The sequence below is a fragment of the Penicillium cinerascens genome (genome assembly GCF_028974065.1).
Source record: "Penicillium cinerascens strain IBT 15544 chromosome Unknown contig_24_segment0_segment0, whole genome shotgun sequence".
Taxonomy (NCBI): domain Eukaryota; kingdom Fungi; phylum Ascomycota; class Eurotiomycetes; order Eurotiales; family Aspergillaceae; genus Penicillium; species Penicillium cinerascens.
The window spans coordinates 3,468,624-3,491,747 of record NW_026695290.1 but is presented as its reverse complement, the minus strand read 5'-3'; the positions used below and the strand labels follow the sequence as shown (position 1 = coordinate 3,491,747).

Below are 23,124 nucleotides of genomic sequence, written 5' to 3'. Positions count from 1 at the left end.
TCATTTATCTGATGCCCGGTTGCCTTCCCCAGTCTCGTTACTCTACCCCGAATCCACTGTCTCACGCACCCTACTTTGCGCGGTAAATGAAGCTGTACATATTATGCAATTCTATTTCACCTAGACAAACACTACACCGGGGAATTGACTGTATCGTACCGAGGCCCAGTTCATATCTCCCGTGCCTTCCGCTTCACTCCACACCGTCTCCAGTAGCTGTCGTGCGTACTGGATATGACTGAACCCTAGCGTATTCTCCATCACCATCAGTCGCTCCTTGACCATCATGCGCCGTTCCATGCTGACACTGCTAGACCCAGCGATTACCAATGGAAATAGAAGACACCCCTCCACTCGGCTGGCATATGGGATCTCCTGCACGGCATCGAGGATCGTTACAATGGCTCGTTCAACAAAGGCATGCAACGGGTCGTAACCCTCCACCACCTGGTGCAGGCGCAATCGGATCGCCCACTCAAATGCAGTGGTGGCATGCTCCGTGTCGGGCTCCTGCTCCACAACGTGATTTTGATCCGCCCTCCACTCGTCAATCCGATTCTCCAGATGAGTTGCCGCCGCTCGGAAGCCAATCTCGGATAACTCGTCCACGCGCTTGCTCCGATGATTCGCCAGCAGGTTGACCGTCCCCAGGTAATCAAATAGGGCAGGAGAGATTCCGTATATTGCATCGGTGGACTGGCTGCGCTCGAGCTCCGGCGCGCTACTCCGCCGGACAGACGTGGTCAACTCGGTCATGCTATCGCCATCACGGAGGAGAGGTGCTTTGCACCTGGAGATGGTGGACATCGAGTCCAAATAGTGGAAAAGACTGATACAGAATGTCTGTTCATCGGTTGAGACGAGGTTCTGGAATGCTGGAGACTTGAGGATGGCACTGGCGGCTTTGAGGTGCCATTTCCATACGCGCGATGTGCCGTCGAACAGCTCGGTTAGACATAGCAAAAGCACCGTGACGCACGCCTCGAAGATACATTGACGATCCGGCCGGCCGAGAAGCGTGTTCACCTGAGTTAATGCTGCAGGGGTGTTAGTCTGGGTCAATCCAAGGGGTGGATCGGGAATGGGACCTTTGCCCTGTCGCCTCAAGGCGGATCTCCAAATGCTTGGATACACTCGCTTCCAATGGCAACCACTGAGACTCAAAATTACACTCGTCACCGTGTCCGACGCTGCCGCCAGCGGCAAGAGCGTTATTAGGAATGGGTTCCGATCAGGATCGTGTGATCGGGACAGGGCACGGGCTACGACGTGGACATAGTGGTTAAACAGCGATCGGTCTTCGTCACTGCGCAGGTATGGATTTGCGGAAATCGGTGACCTATCAATCGGAAGAAACGTGATCTGTTTGGGTATTGGATGTGGGAAAAGCGTGGCAATAAACTCCTCGTCGTCCAGAGGGGTTAAGTCGAGACCCTGCGGATCGCCGTCGGAATCATCCATCGGATCAGCGATTGTCGAGACCGTCGCATGAGATGCTGGAGAAGAGACAACGTTGTCTGCATCATCAGTATTGACGGGCCACTGGCAAGCGGTATTCAGTCGGCGGCAATCGCTGCATCTCGGGCGATTCTCATCGCACTTCTTCTTCCTGTGCAAATCAGCAGCGCGAAACCGACTCCACAGAAGGGGATTTACCTCGCCTTGCAGGACAGACACCCGCTGCGGGAGCGCGATGCTCTAGGCCGTCGTATCACAGCCACCGGATCTCCCTTATCGGACGGACTGCGCGGTGTGCATATGTGACCGAGACCTGCGGCCAAGACGTTAGTTCACTACTCGACTGGCAAGACAAGATCCGTACGTTTGCATCGTGAACACGGAAGGCCGCCGTCGCATCGTTGTTTCTGTTTTAATTAGCTCCGTACGAGGTGGATAAGATGGGGATACGAACGATGCGAGAACAGCGAGCACAGACTCGGCCGGGGGAGCTCATCGTGTGCAGATTGCAGTAGCACAGGGCAAAGAGAGGACGGAAGCGACGGGGTCTTTTCTCTCTAACTCAACTCCACGTTCTCGGACACTTCCGATATCCGACGGTGATAAGAAGATAAGTGGCGCTTCTTTCCCAAGTTGGTTAGTGGGTTGGCTGTCAAGTGCGGGTCAAGTGCGGGGTTACGATCGATTATGGATGCAGTCTTGCATTTTTTTGTTTCCCCGGATTTTGGCCCCGTGTGGGTCGTGGCCACCGTATCCATCATGGCTGGCAATATGACACCACCCATGGAGAGCACGAGGGTAGTGGGAAGTAAATTGAAGTAAAAGCTCTTATTTAATCCAGTCTAGGTTATAAGCTATACTTATAGACAGAAAAAGAATGAGCTTTTTTCTTTAATATTAATGATATTATAGAGGACACCACAAAGTAAGGGATGGGCCTAATAACTAAGGTTATATAGGTTGGTAGAAAGAAAAAGTATAATAAATACTAAAGTAAGAGAGAAATAAGAGAGAAATAAGAGAGAAATAAGAGAGAAGTAAGAGAGAAGTAAGAGGGAAGTGAGAGTGAAGTGAGAGAGAAGTAAGAGGGAAGTAAAAGAAAAGTGAGAGAGAAGTGAGAAAGAAGTTAGAGTGAAGTATAAGAGAATTAAGAGATATAGTGAGAGATGATTAGAAAAGTAGATAAAAGGCGCTAAGAGATAGCAAACTAGGTGGTTCTATATTGAATTAGAACCTCTAGATAAATATATACATTGAAAATCTTGATGGTATAAGTCTCCGCCAAGCCATACGTCGTAAGCTCCAGGAGCACCCACTGTTGGAAATGGGAGCCCTTATTAAGACGCTAATATCGATTGGCATCTCTCTACCCTAACTAATGGCTGCTGATTGGTCAGCTAGGCCCATGAGGCTATTGAAATTGGGCTACATAGGTAGCCCATATATGCAGGTTCCTTATCTATATCACCTTCTTTGCTTCTTTTCAGGGGAGTTCTCTTATGGACACTGGGCAGCGGTGTAGGAGAACATTTTTGTATGCATTTCCCTTAGAAAACAGTTCTCAGGAGAAGGACATAAATATCCCCCTGAGAACGAGCAGAAAACATTATCAGAATTTACTATTAATTATCTGTCCATTTTCTTTTCGTCTGATCATCTACCCCTTTATTTCTCAACACCCACTAATAACTCTGTCATTTATAGTCAACAACGAGTATCTCGCGTTGATTCAAGAGCTCTTCGCAAGTGTCCTGATTCCGCAGCAGAGTGCCATACTCTCCGCGTTCCGTCGCGTGTGCAACGCGAGAGGATTCCTGCTTACAGCCATGGTGGCTGGGCGACCCGCCGAAGACAAGGCTCGAGACTTCACACAAGCCTCGACGGACTGTCTCCTTGAGGCAGAAAGCCATGTCGAAGATAACTGATGGGTGGCTGCAATCGTGCAGCATCTACTGTATCGCATGCAAATTCCTTCAGTCTCAGCTGACCCAAACCTTGGGGATTAAGTCATTCCTAACATGGCAGATTTCCTCGCACAACCTGAGGAAAACTACCCAGCTCATCTTCTTACGCAGGGTGAGGATGAGGATGAGGACAATGACCCTATGGAGGATGAGGGGTATTAGGTGGATCGCAATTTCTTTTTTTTCCGCCTTCGGTGATACATAGGTTTTCCTTTCATGCGATATGTGGTTATCGCCACTGGACGTTTGTTCAAATGCTCCTGTGCCAAGCCTGGACCAGTCTTAGATTGTTTTCTTTCCCTAGGTCCGGTTCTGTGAGAATCTGACTCTATTGTACATCGGCGAGGAGTACCTTCACAACCACATTGAGCTTTGGGTCGATGGGCCGGTGGCAGATTTCCATAGCCTACGAGCGTTTGTCACACTTGACACGACTAATGCGATAAGGATACGAAGAACGACAGCACTGTTCGTTGCTTGAGGCCGCTCGACGACGATGACGCACAGGTCTGCCCAATTGCGTGGCTCCTGATCCACGCTCTGCGATATGGGTTAGTGTGCGGCGCGATACTCCAGCAAGTGCTGGACCGAGCTATAGCACCAGTGGACCATGTTATAGAATGGGCCGAGCCAACGTACCCTGTGCTGCCTCCATTTCGTCAACCTCAGTCGTCCGGCTCGTAGAGAACAACTAAACCACACAATCAAGCAAATGAGGCTCATCGCAAATATCTCGGGTGGGGTTCACATGCATCGCTCACTTGCCTACCACTGGTGAAGGTTTCAGGCACATCACTGAGAGAGAACGCCAGTATCAAGATCACCAGAACCCGAAAGTGACTCGACGCTATGTTGGAGACTCAACTCAAGAAGTGCATCCTTCCGAGCAACGTTATAGCTCCGAGTTGGCTCTTAGTTTCGTCGGTGCTCGTATGACAGTGGAAGAGGCAGACTCGTACAGAGAGCGATATCCAACGTCGGACGGGCGCCAACTACCACGGACACTCGCCGGGCCGGTATCTGAACAGAGCGTCTTGAAGCATTCAAGAGAAATGCCTTACAGGAGAATCGCTTCGTGGAGAAGCCAACGCCCAAGAACCTTGTCGCACTTGCGGAAACGTCGGCTAGCGCTCTCAATGCGCATTCACCATCTAACCCCCCCCGGGAACGTCGCCCATGGCCGACTTGGCCGTCCTTGACCCTGCCCTTTTCAAAGACAACAACCTGGAGAGTGCGGAGGTGTCTGAAATGGCATTCGCTTGTCTGCGAACGCAAATTTTCTCCCTGGCCGAGTGCGATCGGATTATGCTTGGACCTGACGAGAGTGATGATAACACGGAGTCACCCATGACAGCACAAAAATTCATTGAGTGCTACTCTCGGATCAACGTCTACAAAACTCACGGATTTTCTTCGCAGTGGGACGCGTACTCCTGGTAGTCGATACCCACTGGTCTCTTGGGACCGAGTTCTGAACCGGCAACGCGGTACTTGCAATATGCGCGAAATGGAAGAATGCCTGTCGCGCTGTAAGCGCTGGGCTCGCTCCTATGTACACCGAAGATAAATAGATGACCGGGAAGTTCTGCCACGGTGGAATGGACTGACTGGACGGATCAACTGGTCCCGTCCTACCTCGCATAGCTCTCTGCCTTGCATGTCCACAAGATGTGGCACTGGAGCATGGACGAACTATAGGCACGTAAATCCAGCACACATTGCGATTTGAAGACAGCCAGCTGCTTCTTGCCCGCGACTACCGGTTGGACAAAGACCGACATCAGAAGCTAGATCCTCGCCGGCGAGGATTACGGATCCTCCTCACTGTCAACCGCTATTGTCCAGAATTTCCATGGCGAGTTTCCAATTTCCACCCGAATGACTTGCACGTGTCTGCCCTCATCGGTGGGAGAGTGTAGGGTACCAAGGTGACGAACGAATAACCGCGGTCAACGATATCGTTCCGGTCACGGAGACCGAACGAGGAGCGATGAAAGAAGCCGGTATCCTTGGCCAGAGATCGGTGGATTTACGTCGACGAGGGAGAGAGGGAAGGTGTAATTGCTGGAAGGCCTTGGCTCGTATTGATATTACGGATTGCTAGAAATAATCCCAAGTGACTGACTGAAGATGGTGGTGGATTGCTCCTTTCTTTTTGTATTTTGGTGGTTTTTTTTCATTGTTTTTGGAATGAACTCTCCTAATACTTTGCATACGACCAGTATCATTACCCGGAACTGCGAAGTTCATCGCGTTCGGTGCAGCTTTCTCTTTGCTCGTACTTTAATTCTTTGTCTCTTAGTCCACATTTCTTGACACCCAACCACCATTGTTCTCACTTCCGTGCCCGTCTCTTCATACCCGCCAGTGCATCCCCTCTTGTCATTATCTGCCACTAGAGATGACGGCTAACCGTGCTCGAAAAGCAGCTCAGCAAGCCGCAGCTTCTCGGCCGGTAGATCCCGATGAACAAGCCATGAACCGATCACTACCAACCGCAGCCGTGGAGCCGCCAACCTCTAGAACAGGTCCGCTCCGAACTCCGTCGAATCTCTCCCGTGTGTCCATATGCACACCCGAAGCTAGACAAGTTGCCAGAATCCTCGAACGCGTCTTTATCGAACAGCTTCCGAGCAGTTTGTCGACTGAAGAGATGTCTGCGCTGGTGAGCCACTACCGTCACGGCCTTCGTGGAACGAAGAAGGAAAGGGGAGTCCTTCGCAATATTATCGCCATCGTCCTCTTGAACCGTCGACATCCAGAAAGCGTTCCAGACATGGTACAAGATATCGAAAACGGACATCCGGAGGGAGATGTCGAATCCTGGACGACGCAGGCTATACTAGATGAACTCGAGGTGGAACTTGCGGCTTGCCGGACACTCGAGAGACTAGGACATACTCCCAAGGCCTGGTACATACCCGCAATCCAAATCGCCACAAGCATCGAGGGTACGACCGCGGGACAGGAGATACTCACCAGTAGCCTGGAGGATAACAGCGAAGAGACAACTACGGACACGATCCAAGCCGAAGAGACGAGAACCGTCGTTCTCCCCATGCCTCCTATTTCTCGGCGATGCTGGCTTCGAACTGAAGGGATGGTCATTCCCCATGAGGGAGACCGCGTTCCCTATATCGGACGCGAACCTCTACTCACACAGGCGAGGAAGATTCCAGCGAACGGGTCGGTCGACTCACGTGGGCGAGCATTGCCATCGGTTGAGAATCATCCTCTGACCGATCTAACCCCAGAGGAAATTTGCATGATCGCCCAAGTGGGAAATAAGGCGACAGTCGAGCAATATCCAAACATTTTCTACCCATCGACCAGAGCGGTATGGGAGATAAAACCTCCTTATGCGTGGGTTCTCCTCGAGGTGCGGGAGGTTGACGGCGAGAGGCTGTTCCCCTTGTCCCGCAACCGGCTAGAGATGGTCTTCCCCGACTACGAATTAGTCTATCAGCGTAAGCATCTCCCTGCTGAAACTCGTGAGGTGGGAGCAGTCACCCGGGAACGTGGCCCTAGCGGCCGTTTCTCCGGTGAAGGAAAGGCTGCGAGAAGGAAAGAGAAAGCCAATCTCCTACGTGAGAACTTCTCTACCCTTCGGGATCAAATCGACCAGCTGAAAACGAATGTCAACACTCGGATTGACCACCTGGACACGAATTTCAACGCTCAGATTGACGAGGCCTTGGTAGGGCCAACACGAACCTGGCCTAACCCAACTGTGAATCGTCACCGAGGCATGCGGGATTCAGGTTCCAACGACACGGATCTGAAGCAGGAAGATATCGATCTCCTTCTTCCAGGTCGAGGCGGAATCCGCCTCGACCGGTCTGTAATGCGTCCCCATCAACCCTACGAAAGTCCCTTCGATATGTTGGTGGGTTCGTCTCGCCAGAATCCAGCGGCGACCCCATCGGTGGTAGATGTCCCTGTGTCTGCCGTAGAGGTCCCTATGCCTTCTACAGCCTTTCCAACTGCTCCGGCTACCTCAGTGGTGCTGACTCCGCAAGCGAACCTAGCTACTCCTACGGCGCGGATCCAGAGGTCGTCCGGTCTAGCGGGACAACCTATCCCGAGGGGTCCAGTTGCGGGCCGACCCGCTGGGGGCAGTTCTACCTGTTCTCGCCCGCCGACTGCATCCATTAGAAGGCGGCAACACGCGTTAAAGTAGTTTTCGGATACCGGGAACATTCTCCCATCAGCATCGTCGAGGAATGAAATTTTCTTTCTTATCTTGAACAGTTCGCTCCTATTACGAGCTGTTCTTACTGTTCCGCGCATCGCGGCACGTATCCATTAAGTCCTGAACCAATGCCGATTCCTGGTTGGTTTGTCAGTACATTAGAGGCCCACGCAACAGATATACGGGGCCACGAACTAAGAAAAAGGACCAAGATTGTCCCCGCGAGCAACGTTTCAGTGCCGACTCAGCTACTACTTTCATCAGTTCTCACATCACAGTGAAAGAGAAGGATACCTACAGAAAGCGGCATCCAACGTCCGATGGGCGGCTAACTACAACGGTCAGGCGATGGGGCCCGTCATCTACTTTTCGATTTGGACACGGGCGACTTTGAGAGATGGGAAGGTTGGCAGACCGAGAAATAGAGGGAACATCATCCAGCATTTAGCTGGCCTTGTTATTGGCTTGCATAGACCGGGTAAATCACATAGACTACGGCCTCACATTGAAATATGAAGGAATAATAGATTTGAGTCCTGCAGTTTCAGCCTCGCATTGTGTCTCTTGAAGGGTCGGAGATAGCGATAAGAAATATAAGAGTGGCACCTAGTACCAGGAATAGTCGAATCCATGAGTAGATTAACAAGCCAACAGCCTAGATTGATTATCGGCTTAAACCTCCTAATTGTACCGTAGTTATTGATTTGTGTAACAATCCAGCCTAGAAATAGCCCCTGGATTTATTTCCCGTATGCAGGCACAAGGGGAATCCAACAATGAGTCTCACAACATTATTTCGCAAAGGAACCCTAAAATCGACAAAACAGGACGTGAATGATCAGATCGCATCCACTTTGTGTTCAGCCGTGCGATCGGCACCTCCACCGGGTTACCCCAGAAAGGCAGGGATGTGCCGATGAGCTGTGCAGGGTTTATCGAGCTCTGTAATTGTGCATTCCAAACTAGGAGCTAAAATGCTCTCCCTTGATTCCTGCCGATCAACCCTGCGGGACGAGATCCTTTGACCCGTGTGATGCACTAGTTCGTGACGCGCAAGTGGAGACTGAGCTGCTTCGAGCTGAAGAGATTATGTCCAACTAAAAATTTGTTGAGAACCGTCATGAGGGGTGGAAGTCTCCCGTGTTCATGCAGGTCCCTGGTAGTTCATGCCTCATGACCCTCAACTCGGTGCGTCCAGAGAGGCTACTCAGGCACCTTGCCCGTGCCCGAGGCCACTGTACTTCTACGAGGGATCTTCCAAGAGGAGCCTGATGACTCGTTGATTTCCTTTGCTGAGACACCGCCTGTTCATTCCGGTAGTGAGGACTGTGGAGGACTGCGGATGCCTCAATCCTCGGGGCGGCTGGAGATGTGGGGGGTTTATAATATACCCCTTCGCTCCCCTTGAGAGGCAAGGACTTCAAGTCACATCGTGGCTTCCACTTTGACAGCGTCAATATGCTGTTCCTGTTCCTGTTGTTTTTGTTACCTGCGGTTCTAGCTGCTCCGACCAAGGGAGTTGTTGACCCCACGGTCACAATCTCGCATCCCCGGGCCACTATTCTTGGCTCGTCGGGACCGAACAAGATCGATAATTTTAATGGCATCCCCTTCGCACAATCTCCGACGGGATCGCTTCGGCTTAAGCCTCCTAAGCCGATCGAAAGTCCCTTAGGTGCTATACAGGCGGTTTTGCCGGCCAAATCATGTCCTCAATTTGCTATGAACACCGACACCAGCGATTTCCCCGTGTCGGTGATCGCAAAACTGTCCAACATTCCAATCTTCCAAACTATCACCAATGCGGGAGAGGATTGTTTAACTCTCAACATTCGCCGTCCGTCAGGGACCAAACCTGATGCAAAACTGCCCGTTTTGGTCTGGATCTATGGTGGCGGCTTTGAAACTGGGTCCACTACCATGTATGACGGTTCGAGTTTCGTCACTGCATCTGTGAACTGGAAAATGCCTGTTATTTTCGTCACCATGAACTATCGCCTGGGCGCATTCGGGTTTATGCCCGGTTCGGAGATTCTCGAAGATGGATCTGCCAACCTAGGTCTCCTCGACCAGCGACTGGCGCTAGAGTGGGTTGCAGATAACATTGAAGCCTTCGGAGGTGATCCATCAAAGGTGACTATCTGGGGAGAATCTGCCGGTGCAATCTCCGTATTCAATCAGATGGCGCTGTACGACGGCGATCACACCTATAATGGCTCCCCACTCTTCCGCGGAGGAATCATGAACTCGGGAAGTATCACTCCTGCTGATCCTGTGGACTGCCCCAAGGGACAAGCTGTCTTTGAACATGTGGTGAAGCATGCCGGCTGCGAGAACGCAGAGGACAGACTGGAGTGTCTGCGCGATTTGGACTATACAGCCTTCCTGGATGCAGCCAACTCCTTCCCCAACGACGTTTCCTATAATTCGGTGTCTTTGCCGTATCTGCCTCGACCCGATGGCAAGGTCTTGACAGACTCGCCTGAAATATTAGCCGAAAGTGGCAGATACGCTTCTGTGCCATTTATCATCGGCGATCAGGAAGATGAAGGCACCATCTTTTCTTTGGCCCAAGTCAACATTACAACCACAGAGGAGATCGTGGACTATTTGCAAAATATCTTCTTTTTCGACGCGACCCGAGACCAGCTCCAAGAACTGGTGTCCAAATACCCCGATACCGCAGCATGCGGCTCACCCTTCCGCACAGGCGGTTTCAACAACTGGTACCCCCAGTACAAACGCATTGCGTCGCTCCTAGGCGACATCAGCTTCACCATCGTCAGACGCGCATTCCTAACACTCGCCAAAAAAGCAAAACCTGATGTCCCCTTCTGGTCATACCTAGCATCATACGGCTATGGAACTCCCATCCTCGGCACATTCCATGGATCTGATGTGTTGCAAGTCTTCTACGGGGTTTTACCGAACTACGCATCCCGATCAATTCATTCCTACTACCTGTCCTTCATTTACGACCTAGACCCCAACTCTCGAGCCAACCACATGGACTGGCCGCAGTGGAGTGGTAACCACAGCCTTATGCAATTTTTCAGTAACCATGGTGCTTTACTGGCTGACGATTTCCGGCAACCGGTCGGTGACTTTATCTTGGAGAACTTCAAAGCTTTGCATATCTAATAGAGGATGCGATACTGTGCAGAGCACAAACCGTTTATACTACCTATTTGTCTATAATCTATACGAGGAACGATTGCATGAGTGAAGAATAATATCAATTTAGTAATTCCCAGCATTTCAAAATTCAAATGTTATCTCCATGTAGCCGTTACAGTTGCAGTAGTTCCAGAACAGCCTGATGGTACTGTATATGACCGGTTCGGGTCACTCTCCCATTCCACCGAAGACCCGTCCTTCTCCATGAATTTATATTCGAATGAAGTTCCGACCGGAAGTGTCACCTCAACATACCATAAGTGATTGGACGATGTGTACTTGCCTGCTGATAGGGCGACGGCATCATCAGTATCCCAGTCACCCAGTGCGCTGATAGAGCCGGATATATAGATATTTTCTCCATAAGTAGTGGTCACAATCTCCTCAAACAGAACTGGTAGTGCAGTTGCCTGTGTGCAAATGCTTGTGGAGGTTGATGCACTGGTAGCTGTCGTTATGATTGTGGATGCTGTCGTCGTTGTCGAGCCAGACGCACATGATCCACTGCCAGTCGCCGAAGATGCCAACATAAAGACACGAGGCAGGCCAGACGCCATGGGTACTGCGATGTTTCCGCTAGAGTCCACCGTCACAGATGTACAGGTGTACATTTCCATCAGCTCGGTTCCAGAGGAGTACCCACTACCACTCAGAGTCAGAGTATATGAGCTACCGGAGGAACCATAGTTTGAAAGAACTGTAATCACTTGCGAGCCACTTGACCCCTTTTTCATGGCTAGGGTGTGGCTGTCCGTGTAAAACGGATCATTCTGTAGATCAATTAGCTTCCGCCTTCTAAATGTATAATTGTGTCAGTGATACGCACCCGAGAGGTGATGTATGATGGATCCGTAGAAATCGCAAAACTGCGAATTTTGTTTGTGATGGCGATGAATTGATAGAGCTCGGCGGCTGTTGAATACCCCGATAGCCAGGTGGCTTCGCGGTTGTAGGGATCGTTGCCTCCGCTATAGTGCTGTTCTTGGCCAGCGTAAATGATGGGAATGCCATCCGACAGGAATACAAAAGCAATGACGTTCTTAGCTTGAGAATAGTCATCCGTATACCTAAACTGTTAGATCTGAACAGGAAACACAGTAGATGAATACATACGATGCGAAACGAGGATTGTCATGATTTTCAATAAAGTTTCCAAGGAGAGTTGGGTCTGTACAGTCCGCAGCCACAGAGCTGATCATGTTGTATAGATTGCTGATGTTTCCACTGGAAGACTCAAATGCATACAGCAATTGGTAATAACTGGATTATTAGCCAAGGATCAAGATGTTTAAAGAATGCTCACATTGGGTAATTTAGAACACCATCGAGGTAGTTTTGGTACGGACAAGTATATGAGGGATCTCCGTCCAAGACCTCTCCGACACAGTAGACTTCTGCAGCATCGTTGTAACCGGGCCAGAAGGATTGTTGAACATGCTTCACAGTATCAATACGCAGCCCGTCAACTTTAAATCTGTCAGTTGCATCCCAGTCAACCTGATGGGACAGCTTACTGGAATAATTTGAGACCAGATCTTTGACCCAGTTGTACCAAATTGTCTGAACAGAGGACAAGTCCGTATTAAGGTCTGGGAGGGATACGGTAGTATCACCAAGCCAGCAATCCTCAACATTAGTTTGATTGTCGTAGTTGCTGATTAGACAGTAGGAATGAAAATATGACGAGGAGTCAAAGGGATCAAATACACTATAGTCAACAGTATTTCCTGCTCCATCGTAGCCCTATGATTCGAGTTAGCCATTGCCATCCTGGTCCCCTGTGAGGTTGGCAAATCACCATATCATTTGCCACGACATCCACCATGAGATACATTCCTCGACCATGCAGAGCCTTTGAGAGCTTGACTAGATCAGCGACGGTACCATAGTTGGTATTTACCTCGTATCTAATCGAGTCAGCTCAATCTTCGTTCTTGATCTCAAATCTTACATCTTCTGCTGCCAGTATCCGTGATAAGCCTCGCCATCTCCGGTGTCTTGAGGCAGTTGCTCGGTGACAGGGGTGATCCAAATGGCGGTGAACCCCATTCCTTGGATATAATCCAGCTGTTGCAGTTAGCGGACGTCCATGCTTTAATTAACCTGAGACGTACGTGATTGATGATTCCTTGCCAGCTCCCACCGCAATAGACCTAGCATTATTAGAATCGTATCTCTGTAGAGGTATTCTTTGCTTTACTCGATCGCTAACGTCACATGCAGCGGTGGTGGAGTTATCGCCGCGGCCAAAACGATCCGTCAGAAGAAAGTAGATGGACTGACTGCGCCATTCAGCGGGTGTCAGGCCTGCAACGGCATGTGCAAGGCACAGCGCCACGAAAGTAAGCTGTTTCATGGTCAACGCTGAAGTGCAAATATTGCCGAGAGTGCAGGATTGTCCGACGGGGTGAAAGTTGCTTCCTTGTTTATACCCCAATTGCTGAGGTAGATGACTAGCCATGTAACGTTATGACGGCTGTCTGTCGTCGATGCGCAGCATTTTTCGGAGCGGGCAACTGTCGGGGTATAGAGCCAATCGTGTCAGTCGGCATTGACGATTTAGTTGTTTCACACCCTGGTCAAGCACTTGTTCATGCTTTGAAATGCCGCACGTTTGGTGTAGCCAGTAAGAGTCACAAATACTTGCGCCCCGGTCAAGAAAGCAGGAAAATATACATGGTCAGCTCTTAGAAAGCCTTGAGGGTCGACGCTAGCGTGCAACTAGTCTAACGCTTAGATCCTCCCAGGGCCGTGCGGCGATGTGGTTCTGCACGGCTCCGCATTTGCGAACAGAACCGCCGACTTGCCACTGCAGATGATGCAGGCCAATCAGGCCCCTATGCACGTGGCATCTGCCAACAAGCCCCCTTGATAGGCGAGACCAAAAGTGCCAGGGACGGGCTTGTTAGAAGAGATGATTGGTGGATGATTGGTGGACGGTCGGCGGAGTGTCAGATGAGATGACAGGGGGCGGAAATTTTGCGGGGTCTGGACTAAGGTTGGGTTGTGAATGTTGCAGTCCCTGCTTATACGAAGGAAAGGGGCCTCTGGTGCATTTTGATCGCAGTTGATCGCGGTCGAAGGTAACCAACGATGGGATGTCACTCTCTAGAGTCTGTGGGATGCAGTCGTGGAAGACGCCGATGATGGGGAAATCTCGATGTCATTTCAGATGCCGCACGATCAAGCGTGTTGATGCAAGCGTCAAATAACTAGTAAATTAATCCACTAGTTCACGCCAGACTCCGTGGATCTCCACTTTGCTGCATCTGGCTTCCCCCGCATGTCCCCTGCAACCTGTAATCCTTGAGAATGATGGCAATTTCCAACCCAGCCGAAGCGAGACTCAGCAAAGTGGCCTGGACATAAAAAGGCAAAAAGCTCCTTAGAAGGGAGATCTCTGACAGGAGAGACATCACTCTAAATCATGGCTCCCATCTGGACTGCGCTGTGCGCGTTGACACTCGGCCAGGCGGTATTGGCTGCACCTCATCTGGAGGCACGAGCCACCGGTAGCTTAGATACTTGGCTGGCATCAGAGACGAGTGTTGCGCGACAGGGAATTCTCCATAATATCGGGGCAAGTGGCGTGTATGCTGCAAGTGCAAAACCGGGAATTGTGATTGCGAGTCCCAGCACTGACAACCCTGATTGTGAGTGACCAGAATCCATGGAGAATCTAACTAACACGGGATGTACAGACTACTATACCTGGACTCGCGACTCGGCTTTGACTTTGAAGGTTGTAATAGATCTTTTTAAGAATGGCGATGGTGATTTACTCGACGTCATCGAGGAATACATCAACGCGCAGGCCTATATCCAGACGGTTTCCAATCCATCGGGCGGTCTTTCGAGTGGTGGCCTGGGTGAACCCAAGTTCAACGTCGATGAGACGGCGTTCACCGGCGCTTGGGGACGTCCTCAGCGTGATGGTCCTGCGCTCCGAGCTACTGCTCTGATCGCCTTTGGCCAATGGTTGATTGTATGTTTTCCTGACCCTTGGATGTGAACAATACTGACACGAAGAATGCAGGATAACGGGTACACAACTCAAGCGACGAACATTGTTTGGCCAATTGTGCGGAACGATCTCTCTTACGTGGCACAGTATTGGAACAACACTGGTTTTGGTAAGGCTCGATCTCTTCGCTTATGGAATCTTAACTTACCGGATCAATAGATCTGTGGGAGGAGGTCAGCGGGTCTTCCTTCTTCACGATTGCAGTGCAGCATCGCGCCTTGGTAGAGGGAAGCAAATTTGCCTCCCAGGTTGGCTCCTCCTGCTCGTACTGCGACTCCCAAGCACCTCAAGTGCTGTGTTTCCTGCAGTCATTTTGGACAGGATCATATACACTGGCCAACTTTGGCAGTAGCCGTTCGGGCAAAGATGCCAACACCCTTCTCGGCAGCATTCACACCTTCGACCCTGAAGCGGACTGCGATGACACGACTTTCCAACCTTGCTCAGCTCGAGCGCTGGCCAATCACAAGATTGTCACCGACTCTTTCCGCTCGATCTATACCCTCAACTCGGGCATTGCTGAAGGCAAGGCTGTTTCGGTTGGTCGCTATCCGGAGGACACTTACTACAATGGTAATCCCTGGTATCTATGCACTCTGGCTGCAGCTGAGCTTCTTTATGATGCTCTCTACCAGTGGAACAGTATTGGCTCTCTTACGATCAACAGCGTGTCGTTAGCCTTTTTCCAGGATATCTATAGCTCGGCTGCTATGGGCACATACTCATCATCGAGTGCAACCTACTCTTCCATCGTTAGTGCTGTGAAGACTTATGCTGATGGATACATGAGCCTTGTGGTGAGTAAAGTGCCCTGACAGTGACTTTCGACATTCTAACAGTATTGTAGGAAGAATATGCCGTGACCAACGGCTCACTGTCCGAGCAGTTCTCCAAGTCCGATGGTTCGCCGCTGTCTGCGCGTGATCTGACCTGGTCATACGCCGCACTGCTGACAGCGAACATGCGTCGCAACTCTATCGTCCCAGCTGCATGGGGCGAGGCCTCCGCCAGTAGTGTTCCCGCTACGTGTAGCTCTACTTCCGCGATTGGCACATACAGCGCCGCAACCAACACTGACTGGCCGAGTACTTTGACCAGTGGATCAAGTACTGCGACAGGTGGAACCACTACAACCAAGTCTACGACAACTAAATCACCTAGCACGACAAGCACTTCCTGCACCACCCCGACATCGGTGGCAGTGACCTTTGATCTCATTGCGACTACCGTGTACGGTGAAAGCGTCAAGCTAGCAGGATCGATCGATGCACTTGGTGACTGGAACACGGCCGATGCAGTTGCCCTGAGCGCAGACAAGTACACTAGCTCCGACAACCTCTGGTATGTGACTGTCAACCTCCCGGCAGGAACTACTTTCCAGTACAAATACATCCGTGTCGAGAGCGATGGAACTATTGAGTGGGAAAGTGACCCGAACCGCTCCTACACAGTTCCGGCTGCCTGCAGCACGACAGCTGTAACGGAGAGCGACACTTGGAGGTAGTTTACGATTGAGGGTTTCCCTATCCTGGATCCTCTTGATCGAGCATGACTGTCGTGAAGATCTTCGATCTTCATAGTCTGTAGCAGGGCTTGCCCTAGTGGAATGCAAATTATAACGTATACAGTCTGGAAACGGCAAAATACAATCACGCGTGAGGATTTATCGACCCACTGAGCGATATGAATCAAGGTCATTGTGGTACCAGAATGCCCTTCATTATATTGTTTGGACCTCTAATAAAATATTCATAATCGAAGCAAAATATCGGACAGAGTTCACCCATCCTCTAAATCTGATTATGACGAATGAAAAGTCCCAAAAAAGCAGCAGCCAGCGAGTAGCCAAGTGATACCACTAGCAGATCCTAGTATTTGTAGCGAGGAAAGAGTGAGAGACTTACAATATGTGTCTTTCAGACCCGTGAGGTAAAAATCAACCACAATCTCATGAATGTGGCCAGCAGCGGACAAGGCCTTCTGATCGACTCGATGACCCTCCACCGGGGTAATTTGACCAGTCATCGCGTTATTGATCCCGAGTTATCCGGTGCTTTTGATGGTTGTCCCTTTGCTGTGTCGCCAATAGTGATTGGTTGGTGTGTTCTCATCGTGATCGCAAAGCACGCCATGGCCGGGTCCACCCCACGCGAGTTGGAAGTATACCCTTTCGATTCTGTTTTATCTGTTTGTATATTCTAACCACGCCACGAAATACAATGGTTTAGTTTTCTCCACAATTCTATTTCGTCCAATATTACGATATTTCAATCGTGTAGCCATGCTATCGCATACAAATCTGATGTGTACTTGTAGTTGTGTGTTATGCGGATCGCCGTCAAAGCCCCCGATTGCATCATCCAGCTCTCCACCACGCTAGATTTGCCGAGCTCCCTGCCGTACTAGTTACCAGAACAAGGGTGCGCTACTTTCATATTAAACATTCCACATTGGCAACAAACCCCAGATTCCGAGGGCCTTTTGCTGTCTTATATACCCAAAGAAACCCTCCTGAGCAGCCTCGAGACGTGAGATAGGAGCTACGGAGCGGTCGCAGGATCAGTCATGGCCAATTCCCGAATGCTCGAGATCCGGCTTCCGGTCTTCAGGCTCGAGGATGAGAGATAGATACTTTGATGATCAGTGAAGGACCGAATGACAGTTTCAGTTCCAGCGTCGGTTGCGATTGCGATGAAGAAGGAACACCAGGAGTGGATGCGGGGGCCGCCCGTTAAAATGACAAGATTTCACGCTATCGCAGACTGGCCGCTTTAATTGGTGTTCTGGCACGGAAAGGTGTTGTGTCCGGCCCTTGAGCTGTATGATTGGATAATTTTTATGCTTTATCGCCTTGGAATGGACTACAGTATTGTAGACCAAGTTCTGGTCCTCGCGAGTTACCGCCCGAAGTCCCTTGCGGACGGAGATAGGGTTTGCCGAATCACTTTCCACCACGGGAAAGTCACGATACGCAGTAGCGGGGCAATTGACCACTCGATCGAACCGAGACCAAGAAAAAGCGCCGAGGTAATTGACCGTGCCCTAACTACCCACACCGCTTCCGCTTGGCGGTCATGATTGTTCGGGCGGTGTTTATCGCGGAAGATGAATAATGCGGGCTCGGGGATACCGATTTACGTCATCGGCACTATCAAGGGTGACCGTCAGAACTTTAAATCTTGATGCACGGTACTGCAGGAGACGAGCAGCATGATTGGGCCATCTGAGATTCAGGGCGATCGCATCGTTCAATTTTTCTCTATGCACGTCACCCACGCCACTTGAGTAACTTGGATGTGATACAGGAACGGAAATAAATCTCCTTAAGCCCGCGATGACAGTCCACAGTGGATCAAGTGGACCTGAAATCGATTGCCAAATGGTTCCGGCAACCAAATTGGGAAACTGGTGAGAATTTCCCAGGGCCCAGTTTGGGGGGCCCATGATATCATGGGAGCTTGTATAAAGAGCAGGATGGATCGCCAGAGAAGAGCAGATCACAATCAATTCACATCCAATTGATCTCTCATATTCATAATGGGATCAACCGATTACAAGTTCGAGGGCTGGATGGGCCTTAGCCCCGAGGCTGCCCAGGGCAAAATGGTCTGGCAGGAGTTTGAGCCCAAGCCGTGGGAGGAGACCGATGTCGATATCAAGGTCACCCACTGTGGTGTATGCGGATCTGACCTTCATACTATGAGGGCTGGCTGGCGAGTTGACGAAATAGCTCTGTGAGACTCGATATGCTAACGTTCTCACAGGGGCCCTACCGATTACCCCTGTTGTGTCGGGCACGAAATCGTCGGTACCGCCGTCCGCGTTGGCTCCCAAGCTGTGGGCGACATCAAGGTCGGTGATCGCGTCGGCGTTGGTGCACAGGGTGGTGCCTGCCTGAACAAAGATGGCGACTGCGATGCCTGTGCTCGTAACCTCCCACAGCACTGCAACCGCATGGTCGGCACATATAGCGGGACCTTTCCCAACGGCGGCAAGTCGTATGGTGGATACTCGCTGTACAACCGTTCGCCGTCTTCCTTCGTCATCAAGATCCCCGACGCGATTCCCTCCGCCGAGGCTGCTCCCATGCTCTGCGGTGGTATCACCACCTACTCGCCCCTGAGACAGCACGGCTGTGGGCCCGGCAAGTCTGTCGGTATCATCGGTGTCGGTGGTCTGGGCCACTTCGGTATTCTCTTCGCCAAGGCCCTAGGTGCGGACCGCGTGGTGGCTATCTCCCGTAAGAGCGACAAGAAGGAGGATGCGCTGAAGCTTGGTGCGGATCAATATATTGCGACTGGCGAGGAGGAGGACTGGGCTGCCAAGTACGCCCAGTCGCTGGATCTGATCATCTCAACCGTGTCTTCCTCCAAGATGCCCATTGTTCAGTACAGTCAGCTGCTAAAGTTCCGCGGAACCCTGGTCCAGCTGGGTGCTCCCGAGGACGGCGCCTTGCAAATACCCGCGTTCGCTTTGATCATCAAAGGCATCAAGCTGGGTGGTTCCCTGATCGGTAGCCCCGATGAGATCCGCGAGATGCTGCAGCTCGCTGTCGATAAAAAGATTCACCCGTGGATCCAAGAGCGTCCCATGAAGGAGGCAAACCAGGTCGTTCGGGACATGAACGACGGCAGTGCCCGGTACCGCTACGTTCTGGTGAACGAGTGGTGAGTTGAAAAGTCGATTTGAACGTTCGTCGAAAATGTCAGAGATACTTAGAATGTAATGTTGTAAGATGTTGACTTTACCTTGAACACTCCCTTCCTCATTCGCTTACCACCGACCTTCCCACTCCAAAACTTCGTAACTTCTCTTCTTCTTCATAATACCCTACTATCACTCGTACACCTCACACGCATCTGCTCTCTTCAAGTTCAAGATGCCGACCGACAACCACGGAAAGGAGTACACTTTCAAGAGCTCCGGCACCAACAGCGAGGTGGGCCTGTCATGTCTCAGCAGTCGTGAAATCACTGAAACTCATCCAGGGTAACCACTATTGCGCTCGTGATTTCGGTCGCGATGCTCCCAACCAGAACACATACCACTACTCTAACCAGTCTGTCTCACGATCACGCATGATCTTTCAAGAGCCTACACTGACAGCAGAATAGGGACGGCTCGTACTTCTACTCCAACTCGGACGGCAGCAAGTACTACAACAACGGCCAGGGCGACTCCTGGTACACCCCTCCCGACGTCGAGTCGTCGAGCTCGTCTGGCCCACCCGCATCGTCTGACCAATCTGCCTCATCGGTGCAGCCTGGGTCGTCTGCCAACTCGTCAAGCTCGGTGGGATCGGATGACTCGTCAGCTTCATTTCAAACCTATGAATCCGACGAATCGATAGGATTCGATGACACCGCAAAATCCGATGAATCGATGGGATTCCAGGACCAGGCGGGTTCTGGTGAATTCGACGGCTATGATGACGGCGGTTATGGTTACGATGATGAGGATTGATCGCACCAGATATCTTCGTTGAGGAGTACACTTGCTTCCCGGGGATGGCTGCAGGGTTGGGGACAGGATATTGATTTTGGCAGGATGAACTCTCTTCACATATGAAGAGGTGGGAAAGTGGGAAGTGGAAATGTTTTAGGGCACGTCAGAGAAATGAAATGAGGACCCTGCAGCATCCCAGGACCTTCTATGGGTTGAAGGTTGAATTTGGAATAAATACTCTGTATTTCCATACTTAACTAATTTATGACGACCATAATCTATAATGAGAATGGCCTTCCGTCTATAAATGCCGCGAGTAAATTAATTATCCGTTGTCTCGCCTGCGGCTTTCTGTGCCAGGTCCTGTCTCCGCGCGACACCTTCTATGTTGCAGGTCGCGACGTATTTATCAAAGGTCTGCTTGTAGTTAGTGGTGAATTGGCAATCCACCGTCGCCAGGCAGTGATGGTCTTGATGTTGAAGGAGCGAGTGACAAATTGGAGACTTTTAAGTGAAGCCGGTCGTTTCGGTGCAGCGAAACTAAAATGGGGTCAGGCTATCAAGGTAATAACCTCGACGTGCGACTCTTCCAATCGTCAGCTCAAAACAATTGTAATTTTTGGACAGAGCGCGTGCATCAGGAACGACGAGAATATCAAAACGTTCCTGATCCAGTTTGAAGAATATCTATTTAACCGTCTCTTGGCTTCCTCTGCTTCCTCTGTAGGTACAACAGATCCAGAGCCGCAACTCATAGTAGAACACATTTTCCCATTCTCAGCCAGGTTTGATTCCAAAGATATCCAGGCGATGTTACCAGCACCGATGGAATAGAACGTGGCAAAGGCAGTCATACGAATCCACGAGTCGTGCTCGATCATTACAATGTCAGATATTTGAATCTTCCTGCGCGATTCATTTCACATAAGCTAAGTGATTATGTCTGACACTCCGGGATACGTTCCAGGGTCTCTCCATGACCTTCCAAGATCTCAGCGCAATGCGAAATCATTTACATTACCGCGCGTTAATCTAAGCACATGGCTACAATATTAGGCTTACTGAGGATGCGCGTTGCACGGAAACTTCCCTCGTTCCGTGGGAGACTACCGTACCTAAATAGGAAGCCTGACACGTGGTAGACGTGGGCATGGGACATGGTTCTAGAAACCCGACATGCACATAAGTGGTGCCTGTGGCGTAGTGACCCATGTTAAAAAGACGTCTTGTTGACGTGATCATTTCCTCTGTAGTTCAACTTTTCTCCTTCTCTACTACCACCAATTCTCTGATCCCCACACTATGTTGTTGTCTGAACGTACGTTCCTTACGTCGCTTGAAAATAAGAATAGGAAACTCGCCATCACTACCACGACCCCCGAGGGTTCTGTGTTGTCAACCTGGGTTCTAGGTAATTATCTCTCGGGGCAGGATATGAAATACACGGAAGACGAAGTCAAAGGCGCAACAAGGCATTTGATTTCATACACTTGGGCCTCGTTTGCGTGTCACCTTGATGGCGATGAGAACAAGAAGGCAATTGTTCGTATTCACTGTCAAGTTCCGCATATCGGTACCGAATTGGACACCGTGGAAGAAAAGCGCACTCAGGTCGACGGCAGGGAGCGCGGGACGAATATAGAGTTATCCGCACTGCAAAATCTCCAGGATTCAGGCGTTGTACCACGTCTTCTTGCTTGGCAACAAGGAAAGCAAGGGGATGACGGGCCTGTTCCTGGCGGCTTCGTCGACCACATCGTCTGGGAAAAGGTCCCCGGCGAGTCTCTCAACGACAAAACATTCTGGGAGTTTAGCCTAGAGAAGCGAAATATCATTCGCGAACAATTCCGCATCGCTTACCTGTGAGTTCTTGAAGACGTCCTTCTGTCCCATACCGAAAATTAATATGAAGAAGAAAGGTTGCTCGCCTCGGTCTCCGGCAGAGATTAATGGGGGAGTCAAAGATCATCTGGGATGATGATACCGAGACCTTGTACGTAACACCGGGATCACGAGGCACAGATAGTGAGATCCTGTGAAAGCTAACTGTCTCTAGACATCTTGCTGGTTTCCGAATTGCCGTCGAGATCGACCCCACAGAGGAATGGTCTGACGAGATATTCGTCAGGTATGGACTGGTTGAGCAGCCGAATCGCGTTGATTGCCTGTATGACCCGAATAAGTGGATATGGTGATGATGGAATGCAGCCTCTAGCTCGCAAGAAATATTGAAGAATAGTCCCTTTTGATCTCTCTGCGTATCTATTAAGGCAAGCGAGAATTGGTCACTATTTATGCCGACGCTGAATATCTCTATGAGCATAGGGGAAAGATTGTGTATTCGTAAGATGGCTGGACAAAGAATAGAATGTAAGGTTCAGGGTGGTGAAAATGATAAAAGGGCAAAATGAGTTTCTAAACTTGCTACTCCTGATTGGCCAAGGGTGAGAGCGAGCACTGCAACCTGCAAATTTATTTTCCTTAAGCTTCACTCAAACAAAGCTAGGATTACGGATTTTTCATCAAGGCACAGCCATGCACTATATCGTTAATATTATCCCAAACCTCACTGCCGTTGCCGCCTTTGCACTGCAGCCAACATGAGGTTCTCCCTGCGAGGCTCCTGGAGAGAGTGGTTCCTCTTTGATCCGCGGCTGTAGTTCCTAATCGATTTCATCATGTTGATCCCACTCTTTGTCCTTTATGAGGGGTATTCCTAGATTTGAGACTAAATTAAAGTATTAAGTGGTTATACAAGACTCATTTGCCTAAGTAATGGCCGGTTACAGCTACATAAATGGCCATCGCGCTCCTAGGGGTGGCTGGCGTCTCCTCACATCTTGCCATCTTTCCGCATTGGAGAG

General features: G+C 50.4%; 9 protein-coding genes across 9 annotated transcripts; 7 read left to right on the top strand and 2 right to left on the bottom strand.

Annotated features, from left to right (window-relative positions):
- Window positions 1-120: 120 nt before the first annotated feature.
- N7498_004424 (uncharacterized protein) lies at window positions 121-1,954 on the bottom strand (the record flags this gene model as incomplete). The annotated part of the gene is made up of 4 exons (XM_058451486.1): window positions 121-1,609; window positions 1,657-1,771; window positions 1,823-1,865; window positions 1,913-1,954. 4 exons carry the CDS (start codon window positions 1,952-1,954, stop codon window positions 121-123), a joined length of 1,689 nt encoding a protein of 562 aa, XP_058310948.1.
- Window positions 1,955-4,598: 2,644 nt separating this feature from the next.
- On the top strand, window positions 4,599-4,862 carry N7498_004423 (uncharacterized protein; the record flags this gene model as incomplete). Its single annotated transcript, XM_058451485.1, has 1 exon — window positions 4,599-4,862. The coding sequence occupies one exon, from the start codon at window positions 4,599-4,601 to the stop codon at window positions 4,860-4,862; it is 264 nt and encodes an 87-aa protein (XP_058310947.1).
- A 961-nt stretch (window positions 4,863-5,823) lies between these two features.
- Window positions 5,824-7,602, top strand: N7498_004422 (uncharacterized protein; the record flags this gene model as incomplete). The annotated part of the gene is made up of 1 exon (XM_058451484.1): window positions 5,824-7,602. One exon carries the CDS (start codon window positions 5,824-5,826, stop codon window positions 7,600-7,602), a length of 1,779 nt encoding a protein of 592 aa, XP_058310946.1.
- Window positions 7,603-9,072: 1,470 nt separating this feature from the next.
- Window positions 9,073-10,755, top strand: N7498_004421 (putative extracellular lipase; the record flags this gene model as incomplete). The annotated part of the gene is made up of 1 exon (XM_058451483.1): window positions 9,073-10,755. One exon carries the CDS (start codon window positions 9,073-9,075, stop codon window positions 10,753-10,755), a length of 1,683 nt encoding a protein of 560 aa, XP_058310945.1.
- A 131-nt stretch (window positions 10,756-10,886) lies between these two features.
- N7498_004420 (putative alpha-amylase) lies at window positions 10,887-13,147 on the bottom strand (the record flags this gene model as incomplete). The annotated part of the gene is made up of 9 exons (XM_058451482.1): window positions 10,887-11,561; window positions 11,618-11,858; window positions 11,905-12,051; window positions 12,095-12,257; window positions 12,306-12,534; window positions 12,590-12,698; window positions 12,743-12,858; window positions 12,906-12,944; window positions 13,004-13,147. 9 exons carry the CDS (start codon window positions 13,145-13,147, stop codon window positions 10,887-10,889), a joined length of 1,863 nt encoding a protein of 620 aa, XP_058310944.1.
- A 1,071-nt stretch (window positions 13,148-14,218) lies between these two features.
- Window positions 14,219-16,319, top strand: N7498_004419 (putative glucan 1,4-alpha-glucosidase; the record flags this gene model as incomplete). Its single annotated transcript, XM_058451481.1, has 5 exons — window positions 14,219-14,444; window positions 14,493-14,776; window positions 14,828-14,924; window positions 14,975-15,612; window positions 15,663-16,319. The coding sequence occupies 5 exons, from the start codon at window positions 14,219-14,221 to the stop codon at window positions 16,317-16,319; spliced, it is 1,902 nt and encodes a 633-aa protein (XP_058310943.1).
- Window positions 16,320-18,352: 2,033 nt separating this feature from the next.
- Window positions 18,353-19,486, top strand: N7498_004418 (NAD(P)-dependent alcohol dehydrogenase; the record flags this gene model as incomplete). Its single annotated transcript, XM_058451480.1, has 2 exons — window positions 18,353-18,549; window positions 18,580-19,486. The coding sequence occupies 2 exons, from the start codon at window positions 18,353-18,355 to the stop codon at window positions 19,484-19,486; spliced, it is 1,104 nt and encodes a 367-aa protein (XP_058310942.1).
- Window positions 19,487-19,694: 208 nt separating this feature from the next.
- N7498_004417 (uncharacterized protein) lies at window positions 19,695-20,278 on the top strand (the record flags this gene model as incomplete). The annotated part of the gene is made up of 3 exons (XM_058451479.1): window positions 19,695-19,754; window positions 19,804-19,874; window positions 19,930-20,278. 3 exons carry the CDS (start codon window positions 19,695-19,697, stop codon window positions 20,276-20,278), a joined length of 480 nt encoding a protein of 159 aa, XP_058310941.1.
- Window positions 20,279-21,562: 1,284 nt separating this feature from the next.
- On the top strand, window positions 21,563-22,492 carry N7498_004416 (uncharacterized protein; the record flags this gene model as incomplete). Its single annotated transcript, XM_058451478.1, has 4 exons — window positions 21,563-22,122; window positions 22,176-22,253; window positions 22,317-22,388; window positions 22,444-22,492. The coding sequence occupies 4 exons, from the start codon at window positions 21,563-21,565 to the stop codon at window positions 22,490-22,492; spliced, it is 759 nt and encodes a 252-aa protein (XP_058310940.1).
- Between the last annotated feature and the right edge of the window lie 632 nt (window positions 22,493-23,124).